General features: G+C 46.7%; 1 protein-coding gene across 5 annotated transcripts in view; it reads left to right on the plus strand.

Annotated features, from left to right (window-relative positions):
• KCNMA1 (potassium calcium-activated channel subfamily M alpha 1) overlaps positions 1 to 24,493 on the plus strand; it is a 372,162-nt gene that overhangs the window by 182,032 nt on the left and 165,637 nt on the right. For all 5 annotated transcript variants that reach the window (XM_056848906.1, XM_056848907.1, XM_056848910.1 and 2 more), the window contains exon 8: positions 324 to 415. In XM_056848906.1, the coding sequence (XP_056704884.1) occupies positions 324 to 415 (92 nt within the window). The remainder of the gene's footprint in view (positions 1 to 323; positions 416 to 24,493) is intronic.

Genomic DNA, 24,493 nt, shown 5'->3' on the forward strand with positions numbered 1-24,493 from the left:
ACTTCATTTTATTCTCTCTTTTTAAAAAAACACAAAAATTCTGTTTTGTTTTGTGTGCCTTTTCTTTCCCCCACACTTTGGCCCAGGCGAGCGCCTCTTTCAAGACCGACTTTTGTGTCAGACTTTCTTGTTTTTGGTTTTATAATCCCTTTTTAGAAGAAAAAAAAACCCTTTTGGGGAAAAAAGACCAACCTTTATAGATCTAAGTCTTTTACGTTTTCAGATCTTAAAGATGATATATCTTCTTAAAAATATTCATCATTCCCCCTTTCTTTGGCCTATCTTTTTTAGTCTTTTCTTCTGTCTTCTATCTTCTTCCCTAGGCCATGTTTGCCAGCTACGTCCCTGAAATCATAGAGTTAATAGGAAACCGCAAGAAATATGGTGGTTCATATAGTGCGGTTAGTGGAAGAAAGTAAGTATCCTTCAGCAGCCCGACTGCCTCCGCCGCAGTAAGAACTCTCTCTGCATGCCATTTTCTTTTTTTTTGTTTGTTTTTTGTTTTTGTTTTGTTTCGTGCATGTAGGCAATGTTTGCGCGCTACGTGCCAGAAATTGCTGCTCTCATCCTTAATCGGAAGAAATACGGCGGGACTTTTAACGCAACCCGAGGCAGAAAGTAAGTCTTTAAACAAAAAAAATGAAAGAAAGAAAAAACCAGAAAAAGAAAAAAAAGAGAAAAAAAAGGTTGTGTGACTTTAAGCGTCCCGCCAATGTGGTGGCATCTGACTCACAGACACACGCTGGTGTGCTACAGGTTTGTGTGTGTGTGTCCGGTTGACATCAGGTGTCTCCACCTCTACAAATTGTCACACTGTGCGTTAGAGACCTGGGCCACACTAAAGAACAATGGCTTTCCCCGTTCGCCGGGGACAGCTCTAGAACTCAGTTGGTACAATTCCAGAAGACAACCCTGCTATTATTAATTTGCAGTTACCTTATGGGACTCATTTGTTTTGGTGTATCAAAGGTTCCCCCCCCCCCCCCATGTATTTCTGTGTCACTGGCCACCAAGATTAAGTGAATTCATGCCATTGTGTTCCCTATTACTATGTGTGGGTGTGAAAGCTGGACAATGAAGAAAGCTGATAGGAAGAAAGTAGATTTCTTTGAAAAGTGGTGTTGGAGGAGAGGGTTACAGATACCGCGGACAGCCAAAAAAAACAAATCAATGGGATCTAGATCAAATCAAGCCTGAACTGACCCTAGAAGCTAAAATGACTAAACTGAGGCTGTCGTACTTTGGTCACATTATGAGGAGACAAGAGTCACTGGAAAAAACAGTCATGCTAGGAAAAGTTGAGGGCGGCAGGAAAAGAGGAAGACCCAACAAGAGATGGATTGACTCAGTAAAGCCCTCAGTTTGCAAGATCTGAGCAAGGCTGTCAAAGATAGGAAGTTTTGGAGGACATTGATGCATAGGGTCACCATGGGTCGGAAGCGACTTGACGGCACTTAACACACACACATGTACTTCTGTAGCTGCTTTTTTGTCAGCCTCGACCTTCGTTCACTTATGACAGCTCCCGCACAACTGAGAAATGTGTCTCCCATGGGGGGGGGTCTACTCATCACGGCCATGGCCTGTGAGATCAGAGCCCCCCTCCATCAAAGGGGCTACAGCACTCACCCATATCAATGGGTGTATGGTTCCCATATGGACATGGTGATTCATCATCACAGAGAATTCGTAGCCTGAGATGCCTCCCCCCCCCCATTCTGAGGGAGGGGCCATGGCTCAGAGCATCTGCTTGGCATGCAGAAGTTCCCAGGTTCAATCCCCAGCATTTCCAATTAAAGGGACTAGGCAAGTAGGTGATGTGAAAGACCCTTTTCTGCCTGAGACCCTGGAGAGCTGCTGTCGGTCCGAGTAGACAGTACTGACTATGATGGTCCAAGGGTCTGATTCAGTATAAGGCAGCTTCTTGTGTTCATGTGATCTCCAAAGACGTGGGCCTGCCCCGTGTCAATGTCCTTATCACATGGCAATCCAGGGCGTTCTGCCTACAGCTGACCATCTTGTTTTCATGCATGTGTCTTATTAGCGACATTGACATAAATCAATGCACAAATGACTGATACGGCAAGCGTAGGGTGGATCCTTCCCCTGTCCTAAGGCTCCGCTGAGCAAACTTTCTTTATTTAATCCTCAAAGCCTTTTTACCTCACCTTTCCTTTTAGATCAAGGCAGAAGGCTTCTTAAACTCGAAGGAGACTTCCTCCGAGTTCTTCCGTTGGAGAAAGAGCTGCTGCAATTGGCTGAGGCTGAAGGAAGGCTGGGTGGAGGATGATCAGATCCCCACCCCATTACATGTTGATTAAAGTAGTGTCGGAAGCCACCCTTCTCTGAGTCAGAGCTCCTTGCAACCTACGTTTTTATTTAGACACCTTTGATATGACCCTGCTTGACCACATGTTGAATTCCAAACTCTGGAGGATTGTCAGGAGTTTGGCCAGGCTTTTTTCTAAAAACCAGGCAGCATCCTGCCTATCAATTTGGAACAAAGACAAGCATTACTTTAGTGCTAAGTTCTGGCAAAACGCGTTCTCTTTTTGGCTGGCAGCAACAGGTAGCGATTAAGGCTGATTAAATCTCTAACGCGTAATTCTCAGTTATCTTCATCGGTAGTATTACCAAGATCACAGAGACACATGGTGCGCTCCATGGAACCAACTCCTTCCCTGATGTAGTTTCAGTCAATCTTCGTGTCTCGTTGTATGTTCACTCTGTGTATTACCATTCCATGGGGCAGGGGGGGAAAGATGGAAAGAGCTTGGCCATTCAATGTTTTTCGCTGGGCATAATAAAAAATAAATAAAAAAAAAACCCATTTCCTATTTCACAGGCCACCCAAAAACGACCGTTCTAGCCATCAGGTTTCAGCATGTTGCCTTTCGTCTCTGAAACCATCAACCGCACAACATTTATTGATACGATGTCATTACGATGGTGTACGAATCACATAATTTCGCCTCCAAAATGGGCAGGTTCCAAAAGGCTCATTCCAAACTAGTATTTCCTACTGTTCTTTTGGTGATCACACTACGGGACATGGCTATTGTGGCCAGAACTATCCCTTATCCTCTTTGAGTTTTTAATTCTTCCGACGCCTAGCATGTATTTAATAAATAGTACTGGGACATATCCCAGTGCATTTCATAATAGTCCATCCTTTTGCCAAGAAAAGGGGATTGTCACAAACAGAAAACCTGAGAGCCAAATCAGAAAAAGCTCAGATAAACATTTTAATGTTGATTCTGATCCTCTTTGGGTACCAACCTTTGTACTTGAACACATGAAGCTGCCTTGTATTGAATCAGACCCTTGGTCCATCCAAGGCAATATTGTCTACTCAGACTGACAGCGGCTCTCCAGGGTCTCAGGCAGAGGTCTTTCTCATCACCTACTTGCTAGCCCCTAACTGGAGATGTTGGGGATTGAACCCGGGACCTTCTGCATGCCAAGCAGATGCTCTGCCACTGAGCCATGGCCCCTCTCCAAATAGTACTCCTATACTCAAAAATCAAGTTTCCCCAGAAGTTAGTGAGGGATTCCTAGAGGCACCTGGTCGGCCACTGTGTGAACAGACTGCTGGACTTGATGGGCCTGGGTCTGATCCAGCAGGGCTTTCCTTAGGTTCTTATGATTGAGGCTCCGTTTTGGTTTCATTTGTACTGTTGAACAAATTCAGTTCCTCAGTGTGGGAGTTCAGTTCCACATTACATAACAGTCAATGGAATAACTTTGATGTAACAGGATTAGAGAAATACACCTTAGAGGTTTGGCCCCAGTGAATAATATTTTCGAGAAACTAGTCAAGTAGACAAGATCTTGTCTCACTGTTGCTCTCTAGTCCCTAAACTTAGACCCAACCCTCCAAGATCCCAGTTCTGGATGACCCCCACACCTAACTTTCAGGCTTTTCTGTGGACCGTGGGGCTTGCATGCTTAATGTTATTGAATTTCTGGAGATTTTTTTAGATTTTTTTTTTAATATGTTTTTTGTGTCTGTCCGTTTGTTTCTGCTCTCCTGTATATTTTGTTGGCTGAAGCTGAGCCCCGTCTTCAGCCCACAGCCTGTTCGATTTAACTTTATGCATCGTTTCCTGGTTCAGAAAGCTAATTTCTAAGTACTTGGGAGAAGGCCTCAACTCACGTACATCTTTCATCAGGGCATATAAACTTGGGAACGGCAAAGTAAAAAACCATTAGCATGCAATGTTTGATATTGGTTTTGCAGTCAGTAGAACAAGATTGATGAAATGTTATGTTTGGCCAAAATTTGAGTTTTCCTTTGGAATTCAGCATTGAGAGAATGGGTTGTCAGAAGCAATAAGTTTTCCATCGCTTGGGATAGGAGGCATGTGGTAGTAATTAGCAATATGAGGTCTTTAGCTGAGCAGCTCCGCAGTTTCTGGCAGGAAACATAATGAGAAACTACAGTTCTGCGATTGCTAATGTCAAAAAGTTTCCAGATAAAGTTGAATGCGTTTGCAAATGCTGGAGCCGCTCAACTTTTGTTGAAAGACGTTATTCAGTTGTCTTAAAATAGTGTTTGCATTTCTGTCTCCCAGGAAGGAACATCCATTATGATCTTTAGGGTATATATATTGTTTAAATAATATATTTAAATTGTCACACAGTGGAAGGAAACTTAGGGATGGCTGGATTTCCCTTTTTTGTTCTCTTCTTCGTTGCGTGGTTCCTTAGTGGAACAGGCTTCCTCGGGAGGTGGTGAGCTCTCCTTCCCTGGAGGTTTTTAAAAAGAGGCTAGATGGCCATCTGTCAGCAATGCTGACTCTATGACCTTAGGCAGATGATGAGAGGGAGGGCATCTTGGCCATCTTCTGGGCATGCAGTAGGGGGTCACTGGGGGTGTGTGGCGGGGAGGTAGTTGTGAATTTCCTGCATTGTGCAGGGGGTTGGACTAGATGACCCTGGTGGTCCCTTCCAACTCTATGATTCTATGAAATCTCCAGCCATCACATGCAGGTTGGCAACCCTACTAGTGAAAGGTCACATATTCCCCCTTGGCTTTCTGGGGATTGCTGTCCTGACTTTGCTGGTGCAGTGGCTGAAAAGGGAGGGGGCGGGGTAGCACAGACTTGTTTGCCCACAGGCATCTGGAAGATTATTCTAGAAGATACCCATCATGCCTTTAGTCTGAAGGTTGGAAGTGCATAAGGAGTTCTGCATGTGCGGGTCATGTTCTCCCAAGACTTTGCCACCAGCTCAGTAGGAGAATCTTCTTGAAGCAGTCTGGGCTGAGTTGTGTTTGATTTGGCAGGGAGTTATTTCAGCTTACGCTGCTCTATATTTTATAGCCTTATACTTTTATCTGTCTTCTTTAGCTGCCTACCGTGAACTTTCATGATAGGGCACAATACAGCTGTATTAATTATTTATGGAATTTGTGAGTGGCTTCTTTGTTTAAAAAAATATCCAAGGCAAAGTATAGTTGTGCACAAAGTAGGTGTTCAGAAATGGCTTTGTTTCAATACCAGGCGGATTTGGGAAGCATTTACCTGGCAGGTTACCTCTAAAGAAAACTAGAGTTTGAAAGTCCCGTCCCCCCCTAGTATTTTCATTGGCAGAGGAGACCACAGTCCCGTACTTGTTTGACTCAGACCCTTTCAGATGCATCCTGTGGGAAATGTGATGCGGCTTTGAAGCCCAAGACCAGTTCAAGCAGAGTTATGCCAACTCTTTGGGGATGATAAGCCCGATCTCATCAGCTCTTGAAAGCTAAGCAGGGTTGGACCTGGTTAGTACATGGATGGGAGCCCACCAAGGAAGTCCAGGGTTGCTACGCAGAGGCAGGCAATAGCAAACCCCTTCTGAACTTCTCTTGCCTTAAAAACCCTACAGGGTGGGCCCTGATCAGTACTCTTTCACACCATCCCTACAGATAATCACCTGAAAAGAACATATTAATTCAAAATATTCTACTAGCAATGGCATTCATAGAATCATGGAGTTGGAAGGGACCACCAGGGTCAACTAGTCCAACCCCCTGCACAATGCAGGAAATTCCAATCTACCTCCCCCCACACACACCCAGTGACCCCTACTCCATGCCCAGAAGATGGCCAAGATGCCCTCCCTCTCATGAGCTGCCTAAGGTCACAGAATCAGCATTGCTGACAGATGGCCATCTAGCCTCTTCTTAAAAACCTCCAGGGAAGGAGAGCCCACCCCCTCCCTTTGTTCATTCCTTTTATTTTTATGAAACAATGAATATTGAGTAATTGGGGAGATCCATTTAAAAATAAAGCAGTGGAAAAATTTCCAGCACTACCACCACCACCATCTCTCCACAGGCACTGACCAATCAGTCCTTGTAACAGTATGGCAACCAATGCTGTCACTGAGCAATTGGAGTTGATGCTCACTACTAGGAAACAGCGATACTTACTTGGAGTAGGGGAAAGAGGTGTCTGTGCAGACTACCCGGGAGGTAATGTGTGTCTATAAAGACCTGAAGTTTTTTTAAGCTAGGGAAAATTTTCCTAACCTCTTAGTACCTAAAGTTGCCCATCACACAGCATGGAGTATTATGTATTCTGTTTTAGAGGAGGAAGAAGAAGAGTTGGTTTTTTGATATGCCCACTTTCTCTACCACTTAAGGGAGACTCAAACCGGCTGACAATCACCTTCCCTTCCCCTCCCCACAACAGACCCCCTGTGAGGTAGGTGGGGCTGAAAAAGAGTGACTAGCCCAGTCACCCAGCTGGCTTTGTGTGTAGGAGTGAGGAAACCAATCCGGTTCACCAGATTAGCCTCCACCGCTCATGTGGAGGAGTGGGGAATCAAACCCGGTTCTCCAGAGTCCACCACTCCAAACCACCGCTCTTAACCACCACACCACACTGGTAGGGTAGCTGGGTTAGTCTGCTGCTAGCTACAAGTCCAGTAACACCTTTGAGACCAACAATATTTGGGAGGAATGAGCTTTCGTTGGAGGCTAGATGGCCATCTGTCAGCAAGGCTGATTCTGTGAACTTAGGCAGTTCATGACAGGGAGGGCAAGAAGGGTTGCGTCAGTGCTTGGCTCTTGTGGCCCCTTCTTACATGCCGAGGTTAATGCCGGTCGCCACTGTTGGGTCAGGAAGGAATTTTCCTCCAGGCCATATTGACCAGGATCAGAGGAACATGCCTAATATATGAGGTGCTGTGGAACACAGGCGGGATGATGCTTCTGCTGTTGTCTTGCTTGGGGGCTTCCTAGAGGCACCTGGTTGGCCTCTGTGGGAACAGACTACTGGACTTGATGGGCCTGGGTCTGATCTAGCATGGCTTTTCTTATGTTCTTATGTTCATACCTATTCTCTCCAGGATCAGAGGAGCATGCCTATTATCTTAGGTGCTTTGGAACGCAGGCAGGATAAATGCTGCTGCAGCCGTCTTGCTTGTGGGCTTCCTAGAGGCACCTGGTTGGCCGCTGTGTGAAGAGACTGCTGGACTTGATGGGCCTGGGTCTGAGCCAGCTGGGCATTAAGACCATAAGACCATATCATGGTAATGACAACTGGGCCCCCTTGATTTCTCACCCGCAGTAAAATGTTTGGTGTGTGGTTTTTTAGATACACCCATTTCAAGCGTGCATCTCGAAGCCCCACACTTTAACCAAGTCTCAGTTGCGTGCTTTTAAAAATAGTCAAAGCTCTCTGGTTTCTCTTTGCTCTTGGAGATTTCTTCAGATTTCTTTAATTTATATGCCATAAACCAGCAAATAATCAACATATCATCAGGAAGGATAATCTGTTAGAGATTCCTTCCAGAAGGAAACGTGAGACCTGATAGCTGTATTTCCCAGCCATAAAAAAGAACCACGAAGAGACAAAGTAAACAGACAGACAAACAGATAATACAAATGGACAGGGGCCGCCTTGGATTCATTAGACATCCTGGTTTGAGTCCGAAATACGACTTGATCTCCCTCTCCCTTTTACCCCAATCTTTAGCAAATTGCCTCTGAATTTCTCATAGCTGTAGCAATCTACAAATAGATCTACAGCATGGAAATTAATATATTTTCCATGGGAATGACAGCGTGACCTCAGCTTCCTTACTGTCCAATTCTCCCTCTTTCTCTTTTGAATCTTCTAATAAGTTCCTGATATTCCCCAGCCAGGGCTGTAGCCGGCGGGGGGTGGGGGTCGGGAGTGCCGCTGCCGCCCCTGTGTCGTGCAGAGAGGGCAGCAGAACTGCTTCTCAACCAGGAGGCGTGCGCCGGGTAGGAGGTATGGTTGCCAGGTCCCTCTTTGCCACCAGCGGGAGGTTTTGGGGGCGGAGCCTGAGGAGGGGAGGGACTTCAATGCCATAGAGTCCAATGGCCAAAGCGGCCCATTTTCTCCAGGGGAACTGATCTCTATTGGCTGGAGATCAGCTGTAATAGCGGGAGATCTCCAGCTAGTGCCTGGAGGTTGGCAACCCTAGTAGGAGGGGCAATTCTACCACCCTGTCTGCATGCCACAGGGACGGCTGCCCCCCCCCCCCCCCGTTAGGGCCCTGTCCCCAACTCCAAATGAAATTCCAGTGAGATATCCTAGTTTCACTTATTTAATTTTATTTAATTCATTTTATGCCTCGCCTTTCTCCCCAGTAGGGGCCCAAAGCAGTGAGTTCAGTGAGATTTTTAGGTTTTTAGTGCATGTATATATGTGTGTGTGAGAAGGAGACTGGTTGGGGAATTCTCAAACACGTTCTAAGGCCTGTTTTGGGGTTTATTCAAAAATAATTGGAAAAGGAAGTGTATTTACAAATAATTTCTTTCTTTTTTGTTATTAATAATAGCCATTAGCAGGACTGTAGCTGGGGCGAGGGGGGCAGCCGTCACCCCTTTGGCATGTGTAGAGGGCAGCAGAAGTGCCTCTCCATCTGGCACAGGGGCTCCTATAGGAGAAGCGGTTCTGCCGCCCCCTCTGCATGCCACAGGGGCGGCAGCTGCCCCCCCTCACCCCCCCTCCCCAATTACGGCCCTGAGCTCAGGTCAAGCACTCACCCATTTTAAGCAGAGCATTTTAACCATGCCTTTTGTTTGAGCAACTAGTATAACAGTCCATTTCGTTATTTCCTAATAATTAGTCGCTGGGCATACAGTGCCATGTCATGGGGGTGAGGGGGGAGGTAATGAATCGACACACACACACACACACCCCGCACCTCTCCAATAACCAATTGGCAGGATTTGGGTTTTCTTTCCAAGGCCATGCGTGTGCAGCCACGGATCAGGCTGGGGAAGGCCAGAGGCTGACCACCCCACCCCCCCGGCGCCCAGCTCCCCGTTCACTTAGGGCCAGAGGAAACGGAAGCCCGCTTTTATGCACAGGCTGCCTGAGGCTGAATCGGAAGGCATGGGGAGAGCCAGGATGTTGGGCAGATAGGGTTGCCAACCTCCAGGTAGTAGCTGGAGATCTCATGCTATTACCACTGATCTCCAGCCAATAGAGATCAGTTCCCCTGGAGAAAATGGCCGCTTTGCCCATTGGATTCTATGGCAATGAAGTCCCTCCCCGAACCCCACCATCCTCAGGCTCTGCCCCAAGAACCTCCCGCCGGTGGCGAAGATGGACCTGGCAACTCTATGGAAAGATGAGATCTGAAATGTGGTGGAGTGAACCCTGCCATCCCCCATTCACTTTTTAAAAAACCACATTTGTCTCAGGTTGTGTTTGGCTTTTGACATGAACTTGCATGGCAGAAGCCTCAACCCTCTGTGCTTATTTCCTAGATCAAGACTATCTGTTAAGAGCCACGTAGAAACGTTAAGGTTGTCCGACCGTCCGTTCAAGTGCTTCAACTGATACTTGCTTTGCAATTAATCAGTTGCATTGAATTAACTTTGTACATTCCGTACAAGTGCCTTTTGGTATACTGGGGGGTGCATAACTGAAAACAGGGGTCCCCAACCTTTTTGAGTCTGTGGGCACATTTGGGCTTTTGAGAGGGGGTGGTGAATGCCATCCCCAAAAATGGCTTCCACAAGAGGCGAGCCAAACCCCAAATTACTTCAGCAGTTAAAAAAAGGTAAAAGGTCCCCTGGGCAAGCACCGGGTCCTTCCTGACCCATGGGGTGACGTCACATCCTGACATTTACTAGGCAGACTTTGTTTACGGGGTGGTTTGCCAGTGCCTTCCCCAGCCATCTTCCCTTTACCCCCAGCAAGCTGGGTACTCATTTTACCGACCTTGGAAGGATGGAAGGCTGAGTCAACCTTGAGCCGGCTACCTGAAACTTAGTCCCGCCGGGATCGAACTCAGGTTGTGAGCAGAGCTTGGACTGCAGTACTGCAGCTTACCACAATGCGCCATGGGTCTCCACTTTCTGAAAAGCTTGGTGGGCACCAAAGGAAGTACTGATGGGCGCCATGGAGAACCCTGACTTAGAATGAAACTCTACTTTTTAGGCCATCTTTAATTCCCCCCCCTTTCAATATCGTATTACAGTAACTCACCAGGACCAAATCAGGCTAAAACGTAAATCTGCGTCCTCGCCTTTAAAACTAAAAATATATCTCACAGATTAAAATTTATCTTTAGGGGTTAATCAACTAAAGCTCTAGTTGATTAATCTCCCGGATAAACGGAATCAAGGCTGCAGCTCCAGAAAAGAGTCGTTCTCAGTGCCAGGCAGCTCAATTATAACTTCCAATCTGGGTTACGAATTGGCTGTGATGATACCGTGGAATTTCACTTTTTATACGCAGACCGCTAGGTAACAACATAGTTCTGATAGTTTGAGTGGATTGCCGAATAATAGCAGGGTGTCTTTTGTATGGTCCTAACTGTTGCTTCTAGGAGCTCAAGAATTTCTAGGATTTCGAAGGATTAGAGCAGTAAACGAAAGCCTGGTTGATGCTGATGTGTTGGCGCTAGAAGCGTGGTTGTTCCGCTGGTGTCCTGACAACCTGCTAGCTGGCACGCCCTTCCGACTGCATGCTCACAACACTTAACGTTTTGCCTTTTGGTTTCAGTCTGAGGTCTTAGCCAAGGAAGACCTAGACCTTGTTTGCCCATGTCATCACAGTAGGTCATGCAAAATATTTGCGGTGAAGACAAATATCTGTATGGTTGACAGCAGGTGAAGAGGGGTTCATTACCGACCCAATAGCTGTTTCTTTGTCCGTTAAAAAAATTGATTATAGCCCAGTTTGTTGCCAACATTTCGTGGAGAGCTGCCACCAAAATTTCACTTCAAGCAAAATTCAAAGTGATTGTCATCAGCACAACAAATGGACTAACGTCTCCCCAATTTCTAGTAGTTTCATTATTACTTTTAAAAGTGCCATTTAATTGAACATCAGAGCCGATATACAAAGCAACAGGTTAAGAAATTGATTCATCTATCAGTTATTTATTTAGATTTATATCCTGATTTATATCCCACTCAGGGCAGCTAACGCCATTAAAACAATACATGATGTACAATAAAAGAGCCTTAACATTTAAGACCAGTTCCCATTATTAATCAGTTAAACAATTAAGCTCTGCTCACGACCTGAGTTCGATCCCGACGGAAGTTGGTTTCAGGCAGCCGGCTCAAGGTCGACTCAGCCTTCCATCCTTCCGAGGTTGGTAAAATGAGGACCAGGCTTGCTGGGGGTAAAGGGAAGATGACAGGGGAAGGCACTGGCAAACCACCCCATAAACAAAGTCTGCCTAGTAAACATCGGGGCTTGCACAGGGGACTACCTTTACCTTTACCCTAAACAATTAAGCAAGTGGCGCTCATCTCTAGAGCATAGGGTCCCAGTGGGCCTGGGGAGATAGTCAGGGTCCCCAATGTATAGAATCCTAGAATCATAGAGTTGGAAGGGGCCATACAGGTCATCTAGTCCAACCCCCCACTCAATGCAGGATCAGTCTATAGAGCATCCCTGAGAAGTGTTTATCCAGCCTCTGCTTAAAGACTGCCGGTGAGGGGGAGCTCACCACTTCCCTAGGTAGCGGATTCCACTGTCGAACAACTCTTACTGTAAAAAGGTTTTTCCTAATATCCAGCTGGTACCTCTCTGCCTGCAATTCAAACCCATGATTGCGAGTCCTCTCCTCTGCTGCCAACAGGAACAGCTCCCTGCCCTGAGTGCCCTCCTCTAAGTGACAGCCCTTCAAATACTTCAAGAGAGCGATCCTGTCCCCCCTCCACCTCCTCTTCTCCAGACTAAACATTCCCAACTCCGTCAGCCTTTCCTCGTAGGGCTGGGTCTCCAGGTCCCTGGTCATCCCCATCGCTCTCCTTTAGGGTTGATAGCAGCAAAAAAAGGGGGATAGGGAGGCCAGCTCTGATGACGCACCATTGCCGCCCTGAACTATAGGCCTTAAAATCAGTGCTGAAAATATTAGGCGCCGCAGTGAAATTTCTAGGTGCCTTGGTCACCTAGTGCCTGGGATTTGTCGAGCCCCAGTTAAGGCAAGATTAAGACCAAGACATACTTGGGTCCAGAACTTCAAGCTGTACAACCAGAGGGCTCTGGAAGGGCTGAGGACTTCACCCATGCTTTTGGCTTCCAGGAGAACTAATTCCCTCTTTCTGCTGGGCTGCTAAACATAATTGATTTGCCATACTGAGTTACAAATAGCGCAACTCTTGGACAGGTAGATGCTGCTGGTCTGGATGCGGCTCCCCCCCCCCCCCATGGTTAACGCAGAGTTTTGGGTGAATCCTAGAGCACTATCCTGGTGCAATGATGTCACTTCTGGTTTTGCAAGCGTGCAGCTGCCCCCACATTCCACATCTGCAGCTTTGATTTCTTAAAGGAAATATATGCATTTCTGCTTTATTAGCATCATCAGTATATCTAATTCTAAACGTGACCCCATCTGTGGATACTTAAATCTGGAGATTGGAGCCATGGACAGTCAAGACAGGTCTTTCTACAAACCTGAGAAAAAAACCTAGGTTTGCAGAAAAATATGAAATCTTAATAAAACCAAAAAACCCCATTGGGGTTAACCTGGTCCCGAAATAATTACAAGCAGTGCCTATAGCTTTAAGAAACAAATGCCCTCAGTGGCTTTGGTAGGCAACTACATAGTATTGCCAGCTAATTCTAGCTGTGGTTTTTGTCAGTAAAAGGCACGGAGAGGGGCAATGCCCTTTCCAGAGTTGTTTTGACCTTTGAAGGATGACTCATAGGAGCCATACCCACCAGCAACCCCTAGGAGATTTACTACCACCCAGTTTGCCTGACTCAACCAGGACTTGCTGCTTTCTACTTGTCAATAGCAGCCACTCCATGAGAGCCAATGTGGTGTAGTGGTTAGAGACCCAGGTTCAAACCCCCAGTCCGCCATGGAAGCTGGCCAGGGGACTTTGGGCCAGTCACACCCTCTCAGCCTAACCTACCCGACAGGGTTGTTGTGAGGCTAAAATGGAAGAACATTATGTAAGTTGCTTTGGGTCCACGTTGTGGAGAAACGTTGGATGTAAATGTAGTAAAAAATAAATATAGCTGAAAGGGGGATAAAATATGTGTGGTTGGTAGGTGGGGAGGAAAGGAAGCAGGAGTGGTCTTCAGGATTGCCAACCCACCACCAGAGTGTAGAGGGGAGGGCAGAGATGGTGGTCGGCCGGCAGACAAAGGCCTGATTGGAAAGCTAAGAAGGGAGACGGGGGAGGGGGGGGAACAGACTCCAGCATATGTATTTGATATAAATATTATAGTTATCCAGAGACATCTAGATCAATATATGTCACAATTCATTTACTTGCTCAACAAAAGAAACACAATGTCCTCCGTGAATGTGGAAGAGAATTTGAGATTTACTCTCTGTGATTTACTGTGATGGGATGGCAGGGGTGTTTTCTAAGAGGCTCTTTATATTTGTTCCAATAGAATGGATGTAATTTTCTTGGAAAATAAACAGCCCAGAGAGCTTCAAGCTTTGTGTTGTTGTATGCCTACGAATGTACAGAAAGTAGAGATCCCACCTCGAGGATTATACTGAGGTTGGCGTTGTTTCCATTTGCAGGATGGTTTACACAGGCTGTCTTCAGTGTTATTTCCCCTCGGGTATTCTTTAGCGTGGTCTCAAATCCCGTTGGTGATGGGACTAATTTGGCAGTGGTTGTTGGCAAAGATCCTCCTGTGGGGAAAAGAAAGTTCACATTCTGTCGGTATGCGAGCAGACACCTTCCACCCAGGATCTTCAGCTCACATGGATTCATGCTCACATAAGCATTTCTCCACTGCGTGCCGAGATAGACGAGCAGGCCACAACAGAAACGCAAGTGTGAATTAAATTAAAGGCGGAAATAAGCCCCAACCTGCCCAGCTGCCTGTTGCGTCTGTGGATAATGCCTGGTTCTGATCGGTGTCGGAAAGTGCCGTCAAGTCGCAGCCGGCTTATAATGACCCCGTAGGGTTTCCAAGGCAAGAGAGGAACAGAGGTGGTTTGCCATTGCCTGCCTCAGCGTAGCAGCCCTGGACTTCCTTGGGGGTGTCACGTCCAAACAATAACCTGGGCCCACCCTGACGAGATTGGGCTAGCCAGGGCCATCCCGGCCAGGGCAGGTTAGATACTCATAATTACACTGTGGTTATAGTAAGCCCTTCAGCGTGCTACTTGTTTTGCTCCAGGGGTGGTTCCAGAGAGAGGTTAAAAGTTTCATGGGAATTCCTCAGTACTTTACGCTTGCTCTTGGGGGATACCTTTTGTTGCTGCTCAACATGAGTCACATCAGCAGTTGGAGAAATCCTGTACAAACAGTGGCGAGCCTACATTTTTGGGACCCTGAAGCTTGAACTGTCATGGGGGCCCTTTCCCAGCCAGCAACAATAAGGCAACAAGCCCTCAAGAATTTTTTTGAAATGTGGCCAATTGCAGGGACATTTTGAGGCCATATGAAATGGGTATTCGAGCATATTCTAAGGTCAATATTCTAAGGTCATATTCTAAGGTCAATACTTCAACCCATTGGCTTATGATTCTATCACTAAAATAGGCTTATTTTAATAACAAACACTGGGGGAAAAAACCTCCATCGATTTTGTTGAAAAACCCACTCATGAAAAAAAAGTTGCTTTAGGGCCCCTCCGGGATTGACTCATGAACTCATGAAGCTGCCTTATACTGCATCAGACCCTCGGTCCATCAAAGTCAGTATGGTCTACTCTGACGGGCAGCGGCTCTCCAGGGTCTCAGGCGGAGGTCTTTCCCATCACCTACTTGCCTGGTCCCTTTAACCGGAGAGGCCTGGGATTGAACCTGGGACCTTCTGCATGCCAAGGGCCCCTGAAGCTTAAGCTTCATTAGTTTCATAGTAGATCCGCCACTGTGTACAAATGTGAAAATAAGAATGGCAGTTATAGGTCAGCCATAGCTTTTTGATTTACTTTGAAGAAGGGAAAATATATACGGTTGCTGTGCTGCATTTGAACCAGAGGGAGTCTCAAGTCTGCAGGATGAGATCAGCACCTCTTATCACCGGCCCAGAGACAGATTGAGTCGGGGAAACGTTCTGAGGGAAGTAACCCCGCTATTTCCTGCCAGCAGCTACACTGTTGGTTTGCACCAGGAGTAACTGGGTGTCCTAAACGAACTGCTTTTCCATCGTAAGCCACAGTACTGGACTAGGAAAAGGAGCCTCGTGTGAATCTGATGGACTTGATTTATATTCTGGGTCTTGAATGTGGCAAGCTGGTATCTCGGAAAGCAGTCAGGTTGGCAGCTGCGCCTCACCTAGCTGTAATGGTGAGTGGGAAAGGGGAAGCCCTCCAGTATTAAGAGTCAATTCCAACAGTGATTTAATAATAGTAATAATAATAATAAGAAGAAGACAACAATGAAGAAGAGGAGGAGTAGGAGTTGGTTTTTATATGCCAACTTTCTCTGCCACTTAAGGGAGAATCAAACCGGCTTACAAGCACCTCCCCTTCCCCTCCCCGCAACAGAAACCCTGTGAGGTAGGTAGGGCTGAGAGAGCTGAGACTAGCCCAAGGTCACCCAGCTGGCTTCGTGTGTAGGACTGGGGAAACCAACCCGGTTCACCAGATTAGCCTCCGCCGCTCATGTGGAGGAGTGGGGAATCAAACCTTGTTCTCCAGATCAGACTCCACCGCTCTTAACCTCCGCTTTTAACCACTACACCATGCTGGCTCTAATAAGAATTTGGAACAAGCTATTTTTAAAAAAGAAAAGAAAATCATAATAAACTGTAGTCAGACAGTTGAAAATTAAGCAAATTCTTTTATGCAGTGTTAAATAGATGCAATGAGATGCGGTGTTAAGCTCCAGTAAGAAACTGGCGGCTTTGGTTGCATAATTGCACATCGCTGATTTAAAAAACACACGCACACATTTATTTATTACTTATTTTGCTCAAACAGCCCTTTATGTCTGCATATATTGCTCTGATTCGTCCTCTACAAAACAGAAGATTTTAGTGTTATGTTTAAGAAAGACAAATTTGGGGGCCGTGTCTTAGAGGAATGTTTGAAATAGATTCTGCCTGCCATAAAGAACAAAACATATCACCAAGCTGCGGACCAGACTCGTGCAAACACAGAGGGGTGATTCCTTCTGTCCATACTGGCCAAACACATTATTCCCTGTACAAAAGAACAAATGGCCACAAACCTGACATTAAAAAATCATAATGTTCAGAAACCTTCCAGGGCCTTCTCTTGCTGATCTAATTATCCTACAAAATAACTTCAAAGGGAAACTCTGATGGATTCCTTAAGAATTCTCATTAAGGATAATTTGAAGGGTTCATTAAGAAGTCCAGGCTTGAACAAGGATTTGAGATTTCTCACTTTCCATATCTTAGTTTGACCTACAGGTGTTCATACACACAGCTAACCTGTATATGATCTTTTCTAATTGGGACTGCTTACCAGGTCACGCTCTGTACTTTCCTGGATTAGATCTGAAGTTAATCCCATTTTACCTATTTATCCACACTTGAAAGTGGTCTTCACCCACTCTGAGTGATTTATTTCTCTTTTGGTTAGAGTTTGGTTTAAACTGGGCCCCTCTTCATAATATTTTCCCTTCCTGCCTTTCTGGTGCATGTAGTTTTAAGTATAACTGTCTTATATTCTAATAGTCAAATGTGGGCACATCTGCGGATACTTATATCCACGGTTTGGGCCCACATTGATAGGATGGAGATTTTCCTCCAAACTTGGACAATGTCTAATGTGCACTTGGTGTACCTGATGGAGTAAGGTCTGGCTCACTAACGCTCTTGCTGGAATTAATTTTTTTAACCTTTAAAGCGCCGCTGGGCTCCCATAAATACGCAGTCCCTCAAGTAGCAGTACTGCTGCTGTTTGTACCAGATACAAAAAGCCCACCCCCATCAGTTCAACGATTGCCAAGAAACATGGCGGACAGAAGCCTACAAGCACAACTTTTCCATGGCAACTCTGAGATTGATCGACTCTCTGCTGGTGGCCCAAAGTTCCTGTCACTTACCCCTGTCTTATTCTTGTTCCAACTGCTCTTGTTAAACCAAAGCAGCATTAGAAATGCACAAGACAGTACCAAAGAGTAGCTTTCCCCCCACCCCCGATTTTTTCTGGAGGTCGCCATTGGTTTTTATTCGGATTTGGTATAATGTTGTAGAACAAAGTGAATATGGTTCGGGTTTTAATTGGTTTCCTCCCGGAGGCACACCTTTATTAAATGCAACCCTGCGTTTTAAAATATGCTCCTATGGCCCCTTCCACCATGCCTCCCAAATTACTACTCCAGTGTTTTATTATTTTGTATTTCAAACATTTCCATTATGTCGGCTCCTGGAAATGTTCGCTGGGGTTGAAAAACCCCAAGTAAGAAATAACGTAGAGATGTTTTTTGGCCTTAGACAAGGAAACCTGTAAATCTTCAAATCAAATGATTAGAACAATATGGTTTCTCCAAAGATTCTAAAAGAGTGTAACTAATCATTTTCATTCGGCATGCAAAGTCTGGTTTTAATCTTACCTATAGCATAAATTTGATCCCAGAGTGTTTGTGGGGGGGGGGAGTAATCCTTTTCAACCCAAGAGGAGAATCAAGAACCAGCTGATTTCTTGTTCCAGTTTGATTGTGCAGCTAGAGTTTTGGGGGGCCAGTAGTCCCTAAGGGAACGATTGCTAACTCTGTTAGGGAGTGGGAAAGCCACCAACACAGGTAAAAACGGTAGAGCATAGATCAGGGTCCCCAGCGTGGCACCTGCCTGCACCTTTCCAGATGCCCACCAAGTGTTTACAGAAAGTGGGTGGAGCTTTTGCCGAGCAGGGCTTCCGATTGGCCACTGGAAATCTGATTGGCTGTGCATATGTTTTTTTACAAGTTGCTTAAGCAGCAGTTGCCACCACAGCACAAGGATCATCACGGTACCCCTGAAAGTAAGCTGCGCATATGCAACAAAATATTTTTTAAACAATATAAGGCACCCTGCTCAACAGAGCTTCTGCCAGCATGGTGTAGTGGTTAAGATGCAGGCGGAGCAAAGTGGCTGAATTTGTGGATGACATCCAATTATTCATAATGATGAGAACCAAAGTGGAGGGGCCGTGGCTCATTGGCAGAGCATCTGCTTGGCATGCAGAAGGTCCCAGATTCAATCCTCAGCCTCTCCAGTTCAATCCCCAGCCTCCCCAGTTAAGGGGACTAGGCAAGTAGGTGATGTGAAAGACCTCCACCTGAGACCCTGGAGAGCCATGGAGAGGAGCTGTGGCTGAGTAGTAGAGCATCTGCTTGGCATGCAGAAGGTCCCAGGTTCAATCCCCTGCATCTCCAGTTCAAGGGGACTGGGCAGGTAGGTGATGTGAAAGGCCTCTGCCTGAGACCCTGGAGAGCCGCTGCTGGTCTGAGTAGTCAATACTGACTTTGATGGACTGAGGGTCTGACTCAGTATAAGGCAGCTTCATGTGTGTTCATGGCATGCGCACTGAACTGATTCAAATCATTCCTCATGGATTGGTCTCAAAGGGTTGCTATTGGAAACCACTGCCTGTGGAGTTCCACATGGTGCAGTTCTATTCCTCCCCCCCACCCCCCGCTTTTCAATCTCTATGTAAAGCCCTTAGGTCAAATTATTCATAGCTTTGGAGGTTGGGTGTGTAAAGTGCCGTCAAGTCGCAGCCGACTTATGGCGACCCCTTTTTGGGGGGTTTTCAAGGCAAGAGACTAACAGAGGTGGTTTGCCAGTGCCTTCCTCTGCACAGCAACCCTGGACTTCCTTGGTGGTCTCCCATCCAAATACTAACCAGGGCTGACCCTGCTTAGCTTCTGAGATCTGACGAAATCAGGCTGCCATCAATAAGCGGATGATATCCAGCTCTTTATATCCTTATCCAAGTCTCCTGGTGATTTGGTAGAGGTCCTAAATTGCAGCCTGGCTGCTGTGGTAAATTGGCTAAGAGGGAACAGGCTGAAACTGAACCCTGAAAAGACAGAAGTAATGTTGGTTGAGAATGAGATCTTGAAGGACATTTTAATGGAGTTCAGCTGACCTTTGCTGACGTGGTTAAGAGCCTTGGGGTTATACTGGTCCCAATGCTATTGCTGGAGAAGCAAGTTAATGCAGCTTCAAAAAAGGCTTTCTCCCTACTTAGCCTGTAAGATGGCCCCTTACTTTGACATGGCTGACCTGGCAGCGGCTCTCCAGGTTCTCAGGCTGAGGTCTTGCACATCACCTACTACCTGATCATTTTAACTGGAGATGCCAGGGATAGAACCTGGGACCTTACACATGCCAGGCAGATGCTCTACCACTGATCCATGGCCCCTCCACTTTGGTTCTCATCATTATGAATAATTGGATGCCATCCACAAATTTGGCCACTTTGCTCCGCCTGCATCTCATATAATTTATGTAAAAAGTAAACAGCACCATAAGAACATAAGAAAGGCCATGCTGGATCAGATCAAGGTCCATCGAGTCCAGCAGTCTGTTCCCACAGTGGCCAACCAGGTTCTTCTAGGAAGCCCACAAACAAGTCACCTGCAGCAGCATTATCCTGCCTGTGTTCCTAAGCTCCTCTGATCCTGGAGAGAATAGGTATGAACATAAGAAAGGCCCTGCTGGATCAGACCGAGGCCCATCAAGTCCAGCAGTCTGTTCACACCGTGGCCAACCAGGTGCCTCTAGAAAGCCCACAAACAGACGACGGCAGCAGCATTTATCCTGCCTGTGTTCCATGGCACCTCATATAATAGGCATGCTGCAATACCTATCCTTGTGAAACAGTACTGCTTGCCTCACTCCGTTGCAAGAACTGTCCATTTATTTCTCCTTTCTGGTTCAGTTCAGACATCACACAAAACCATGGTTTATTTGAACTACGGTTAGTTGTGTGGGACACCAGGATTTAGCTCACAAATAATTGCTCAAGGCATGATGATACTAGTCATGATGCATACCCGTTCTCTCCAGGATCAGAGGAACATGCCCATTGTCTTAGGTGCTGTGGAACACAGGCAGGATGGTGCTGCTGCAGCTGTCTTGTTTGTGGGCTTCCTAGAGGCACCTGGTTGGCCACTGTGTGGACAGACTGCTGGACTTGATGGGCCTTGGCCTGATCCAGCATGGCTTTTCTTATGTTCTTATGTTTTTAAGTCCTGGTCTGCACATTCTAATTTCATTGCCTTCTCTCTGTAACTTAGCATATTTAAATGCTGAACTCTGGAAAGAGTGTCACGGGAAAGTCACGAAGTATGATATCTAACATTAAAGCAGAAGACCAGGTGGAATTGTTCAAAGGAAAACAGCTTTGGACTGAAGCAGATGATCTAGGCAGATGGCAGTGGATTGTGGGGGGAAGCAAACCAGGCCAGAGGAGATGATAGGATGATAATAGGTGTGATCTGCCAAGGACAACAGGTTGTGTTGATGGTAGTCAAGAAAAGGTAGAAGGTATGTGTGGGTGGACAGCTGGAGAATGGGGGCGAACAGGCAGGCAAGTTTCTGCTTAATAGTGAGATTGACCTGCTGTCTACACCCTTGTATAGTGCCAAGTGGTACGTAGAGACCAATCGACGTTTGCTGTTCAAAATGCAGGCTTCTCTTCAGCATTCCCTTTTGGTAGTGGGGCCGTGCCACATGGCAGAGGGTAGCGTGCACGGTAAGGACGTAGCCGCAGAGAGAGGTTATTGTAGATTTGGTTGCAAAGATGGAAGCTAGGCTGGCCTCGACCAGAGCCAGGGCTTTTTCTGCCCTGGCCCCTGCCTGGTGGATTAGCCTCCCGAGTGAGATCAGGACCCTGCGGGATCTTCAAGAATTTCAGCAGGGCCTGCAAGATGGAGTTATTCTGCCGGGCTTATGGTTGAGGCCAGTGATGGTTTCTCCCTATAAATACTGGCCTCCCCAATCTCTTCTCCTTCACCACTGCTGAGCCACCCACCCCCCATTTATACCATCTTGGAGGGGATCACATCTAATTGCCCAACTGCAAACGGTTATTTTTTATTCTTGTGCCATCGGGGGCATTATTGCCCTATTATTGAAATGGTTTGGGCTATTTTAAAGTGTATTTAAAATTGTATTTTCATATTTTATTGTTTTTAATGTAATTCTGTTTGTGAGCCACCCTGAGCCCGGCCTTTGGGCTGGGGAGTGCAGGGTTAAAGTGCAATAAAATAAAATAAAATAAACAAATGAGAAAATGGTGAGGCTCAGGCTGCAAGAAAGAGAGAGGAGGTGAAGAAGTGTTCAGCCATAATGGACAGGAGCCATTATGTTTGAACACTTGTACACATGAACACATGACGTTGCCTTCTACTGAGCCAGACCCTTCTTGGTCCATCAAACTCAGTATTGTCTGCTCAAACCGGCAGTGGCTCTCCAGGGTCTCAGGCAGAGGGCTTTTACATCACCTACTCGCCTAGTCCCTTTAACTGGAGATGCCGGGGATTGAACCTGGGACCTTCTGCATGCCAATCAGATGCTCCACCACTGAGCCACAGCCCCTCCCCAGAAGAAGAGTTGGATTTTATGTGCCGACTTTCTCGGCCACTTAAGGAAGAATCAAACCGTCTTACAATTACCTTCCCTTCCCCACCCCACAACAGACACCTTGTGAGGTAGGTGGGGCTGAGAGAGTGTGACTAGCCCAAGGTCACCCAGCTGGCTTCATGTGTAGGAGTGGAGAAACAAATCCAGTTCTCCCGATTAGCATCCACTGCTTATGCGGAGGAGTGGGGAATCAAACTCGGTTCTCCAGATCAGAGTCCACTGCTCCAAACCACCGCTCTTAACCACTACACCAGGGGTGGGGAACCTTTTTTCCGCCAAGGGCCATTTGGATATTTATAACATCATTCACAGGCCATACAAAATTATCAACTTAAAAATTAGCCATCCAAGCCCCAAGCAGGCAGCTGCCCCAGATGACCCCCCCACTCACCCACCTGGTGGCACAGGATGGTCTGTTGCACCAGCCGGGTGTAGCCATCCAGCCGCACGCCGGAGTTGCTCCTGCTCTGCATGGTCGGGGCCGGATTCTACAGCCGGCTCCTACTACCTCCGCCTGCAGGGATGAAATGAGGACACACTGGCTAAGAACTCCCCCCCCCCCCGCGCACATTCCACGCCCTGCCCCCTTTAACCCCTCCATTGTCGCCACTTCCACCCCTAGCCCTCTTGTAGTACCGAGGGAATATGTTTCTCCAAGGCCCAGGTGGGAAAGGGTTAACACAGTCTCTTGGGCGGTCCTAGCAGCTCCATAGCTAATGCCTCTTCTGCAAGGGGGAAAAAGGGTGGGGTTTTTTTGCGACAAAACAAACTCACATCCGCCTTGAATAAAGGCTTTTCCTGTCCACGGGAGGGGGCGGATCGCCAGTCTTAGATCCTTCCGAGCTAGAGATCTGCCAGGACCCACGAAGGGCCAGACCAAATTATTTTGTGGGCCTTAAACAGCCCCGGGGCCTGACATTCCCCACCCCTGCACTACACCATGCTGGCTCTTTGCATAAGAGGTTGGGGCCATACTGTACACGTTATCTTAAAGTTGACAATAAAATATAAATTAAATATCTGGAGATTTTAAAAAATGACTGTAATACATGTGTGTGTGTGTGTGTAATTATATATATATATATACACACACACACACATATATACATACACACACACACTGTGAAAGTGCAGCATTACCACAATACAGCACACCTCATACAACATTGCTTGATTCAATGGGCCAGAAAGAGCTTGTGTGTGTGTGTGTATATATATATATATGTAAACACACAACAAGCTCTCTCTGGCCCATTGTTGTGTGTGTGTGTGTCTGTATATATCTATATACACACAATCACACACACACACACCAAGAACTTTCTGGCCCATTGAATCAACCAGTGCTGTATTGCGGTAATGCTGCACTTTCACAGTCACTAATGACACCACTTGAAGAACACCCGCATTGGGTGGTGATTTTAATAATGCCTTTCTGCTTATTATTGATTTAGCCCTTGCTCTGCATCATTATCCTTCCACCAACAAGACCCCCACAATTAGGCCTCCCATTCCTACTCAAGCATGGAATGATGAAACAAGGGCAGGCGCGAATGGTAAATTACATGGCTGGCGATTGCCTGCCTCTCTTTCTCTCTCTGCCCCCCCCTCTCACACACACACATACTGACTCCAGCCAATGACTTCCCCACCCCCCTCCCATGGTTATTGGAATGTGCTCAGAACAATTATGAAGTAGGAGAGACCTGGACAGCCTAAACGTTACCTTTGAAGCGCTTTGCTTATTACCTGCCACCTGCTGATAGTTGAGTTGCTAGCCAACAAGAATGCCCGTATTGGCTGACCTGAGGAGTAGGCTGGGTTGCCGCTCCAAGAGCTCGGAATACTGAACGGCTCGGGGTGATCGTCCTGATCAAATGAACAGCAGCCGCACATCTTTCTGATGCCATGAGACTTGACCAAGTGGTAACTTCTCTAGTATGCGTGTCACGATTTGATAACCTTATTGAACATAAGAAGAGCTCTGCTGGATCAGACCAGTGGTCCATCTAGTCCAGCATCCCGTCTCACTCAGTGGTCCATCTAGTCCAGCATCCCGTCTCATACAGTGGTCCATCTAGTCCAGCATCCCGTCTCACACAGTGGTCCATCTAGTCCAGCATCCCGTCTCACACAGTGGTCCATCTAGTCCAGCATCCCGTCTCACACAGTGGTCCATCTAGTTCAGCATCCCGTCTCACATAGTGGCCAACCAGTTCCTCTGGAGGGCAAACAACAGGGCACAGAGGCCGAGGCCTTCATAAGGACTTAAGGAGAGCTCTGCTGGATCAGGCCAGTGAGGGTCCATCTAGTCCAGCATCCCGTCTCACACAGTGGCCAACCTAGTTCCTCTGGAGGTCCAACCACAGGGCATAGAGGACAAGGCTTCTCCTCAGGTTGCCTCCTGGCACTGGTATCTAAATGTTTACTCTCTCTGAATATAGAGGTTCCCTTTAGTCTCCATGGCTAGTAGTTGTACTTGGAAATAAATTCCACTGATATTAGCTGGAAGGGGGGGTGCTACCTCCCCCCCCAGTGGCC

Source organism: Euleptes europaea, chromosome 4, assembly GCF_029931775.1.
Source record: "Euleptes europaea isolate rEulEur1 chromosome 4, rEulEur1.hap1, whole genome shotgun sequence".
Lineage (NCBI taxonomy): Eukaryota > Metazoa > Chordata > Lepidosauria > Squamata > Sphaerodactylidae > Euleptes > Euleptes europaea.